The sequence below is a fragment of the Saccostrea echinata genome, unplaced genomic scaffold (assembly GCF_033153115.1).
Source record: "Saccostrea echinata isolate AGI-Se365-2 ecotype Australia unplaced genomic scaffold, CSIRO_AGI_Sech_v1 ptg000016l, whole genome shotgun sequence".
NCBI classification, from domain to species: domain Eukaryota; kingdom Metazoa; phylum Mollusca; class Bivalvia; order Ostreida; family Ostreidae; genus Saccostrea; species Saccostrea echinata.
The window spans coordinates 10,712,014-10,714,824 of NW_026889765.1; the positions used below are offsets into that span (position 1 = coordinate 10,712,014).

The window sequence follows — 2,811 nt, forward strand, 5'->3', positions numbered from 1 at the left end:
CACTATCTCTCTCAGTCTCTCTCCCACACGTCCTCTTAGTCCCCCTCTATCTTATTTAGCCCCTCCCTCGCCCTCTATCTCACTCACTCAAGCACTCTTTCAACATCTCCCCCTTTTCACTATCACTACATGTACCCCATCTTTCTCCCCTCTCTCTTTCTCCCCTCTATAATGAACTTGATGTCTGATTGAAATGATAAAATATTTCGGAAAACAATTACATGTATAACATACGCTACCATGGGAAATTAAAACATTGAAAATTAATAGTTTTAATCATTCTTTTGGATCACGCGTATATTACTATTATAATAATATGTCTTAGAGCAATTAAAAGGTGAAAAAAAAACATTCAAATAGTAGAGAAACAAATCTAGTAACATCTTATAACGAAGAAATGTAACATTACTTATTGGTTGCTATGGCAATAAATCCATGAAGGGATTTAATACATTTCGTGATTAAAAGGTACATGTAACTAATTTTGACGGGAAAAAAAATGGCATGACTGGACTACCATGAATACTAGAAGGGAAAAGTAGAAGTTCAAAATTTCAAAGAAAAAAATACGAAAACACACAACCAAGAAATTGCAAATATTTATTTTATTAAAAGACAATTTGTAATAAAATACAGATTTTTGAAAGGAGAGAACAACGGAGCTTTTGGACACCTCTAAATGGATGTTTCATTTACAATTTAGATATTTTTTTGGACAAGGAACCCCCATCCCTGATCACTGACGGGATGGGTGTTCCAAAGTAATACCCATTCCTGATTACTGACGGAATGGGTATTTAAAGGACCGAAAGTTCCGAAAGATGTGAACATTTTTGAAAAATGAATTTTGTCCGCCATGCCAGCGTTTCAGATCTGTCTCCGAGGCCAACATTTTGGAAATTCAATTTCCACCCCCACCCCCCCAAAAAAAAGTATGAGCCGAAAGAAGAAAGAAAATCAATTATTAGCCAAACAAAGATTTGCAGCAAAAGAGCTCGGGTGTTCCCTCTTTGGTTCCAATCGTTTTCAAATTAAAATTTCAAAATAAATTGTCCAGATTGTTTATATTAATATTATCAGGGGTATGAAATAGATTTAATCGGCAGTAAGGTTGACGTATTTCTCGAGCCTCTCCATTTCCTTGTGGGCGACATCGATCTCTTTCTGGAAACGGGCTTCCTCTCGATTCTGTTGAGCCCGCTCCTGTTTCTCGGCCTGTGCCTTCTCCTGAGACTCTGTTAAACAATGAAAAGAGGCTTACTCATCAATCTTGAAAATCGTTTTTTATAGTACTTGCATAGGAAATGCTTATCATTTTTGCAAGATTCATCAATACTAACAACTGAAATAAACAAGAACAATGAATATTAAAGTCCAGGGCTAAACCTTCCTGATAGCCAGGAAGACAGGTCCCAGAGAAGAGCCGAGTGGGTGGGTAAATTAAATTATTTCTCATTTCCTTGTGTGATGAATTGCTTAATAAAAACACCCAACCTAACCATTTATAATACCTGCTTTAGAGTTTAAGCAAATACTACATGTTAATTCGAAAGCGTAAATAAATACTTAATAGTATAAACTTACCTCTCCATTTTTCAAAATCCTCCTTTTTATTTTCAAGCAATCTTGGTGGAGGTATCTTTGGAGTTTCTTCAGAGACAAATGTAAGATCAAAGGCCACACCACCTTTCCTTTTTGTCACTTCCTCTGTAACCATTGTTTTCCGTACTTTCTCGTACGCCTCCATCTCTTCTTTTGCGACACCAACTTTGTTATTTCTGGCAAAACAGCTCTGAAGGAGACCCATGGTCTTTTTAGAGCAGAAATGACCGTATCTAATAACAGGGTTCCGCTGTGTTACTATTTGTGATGTCATAATAATGTATTGATTATGACGTCATGAATAAAGTCCTGATATTTAGTGGTGGCAAAATGAGTTTGTCAGACTAAATTTAAATGTGTACATATGATACAAATTTTTAAAAAATCATTAAAATAAAACCTCTAGAAAATTATATGCAAAAACATTTTAGTAAACGGGGACGTAAACGTATTTTTTTTAGTTAACTCACGGTTGGTTTCTTGTAACAGATAGAGTGAGAACCCACATTTCCCGTAAAAGTAGTCCAAAGTTATGTACAAAATAAATCATTCACTGTAATTAAGAATTATTTATTTTGTAAGTACAATGGTAAATATATATTTGCCAATATGTTTTCGAAGACCTTGACCTTTGGTTTACATTTTTAAAGAAAGGGAATTTAAAAAATAACAGAAACAAACAACAAACAAGCAATAAAACCAATTAGTGAACTTTCGGGAGATTAATGTACATTGATTTTTATAATTTTTATATTAAGTTTAAAATATTAGTTCAACAGTTGTAATATCTTTGAACTCGAGAATGACTATGAGTCACGGTATTGAATGATACACCACGTATCCAACGTCAAGAAGTTCTCTTTGTTTTTAAATCATTGGAACAATTAAGACATTACAATTCATATTTCGAGGAGACATTGCAATATTATTTGTGGTAAAAACAATACATATAATAACAAGAAAACAAAAAAGCAGGTCACAAGGATTTCTGTACTTCAGTCAGATACATGTACCCTACATTAGGACAATGGACTACGTTTTGACCCCCCCCCCCCCATTTCAAAAGTGTTTACAGCAAAACAAATTAGTATTGTATAAATGATATCATAATTAAATACCAGATTTGTGTTGAATTCATTCAAAAGTTACTTGACATTGGGATCTTATATGCATCGATTTATTAAAATAATCATGTTCAATTGTATATAT

General features: G+C 33.8%; 1 protein-coding gene across 1 annotated transcript; it reads right to left on the reverse strand.

Moving 5' to 3' along the window:
- Positions 1 to 944: 944 nt before the first annotated feature.
- Positions 945 to 1,807, reverse strand: LOC133188911 (uncharacterized). Its single transcript, XM_061324387.1, has 2 exons — positions 1,585 to 1,807; positions 945 to 1,235 (listed from the first exon to the last, which is right to left on the reverse strand). Exons 1-2 carry the CDS (start codon positions 1,805 to 1,807, stop codon positions 1,096 to 1,098), a joined length of 363 nt encoding a protein of 120 aa, XP_061180371.1. The 3' UTR covers positions 945 to 1,095.
- Between the last annotated feature and the right edge of the window lie 1,004 nt (positions 1,808 to 2,811).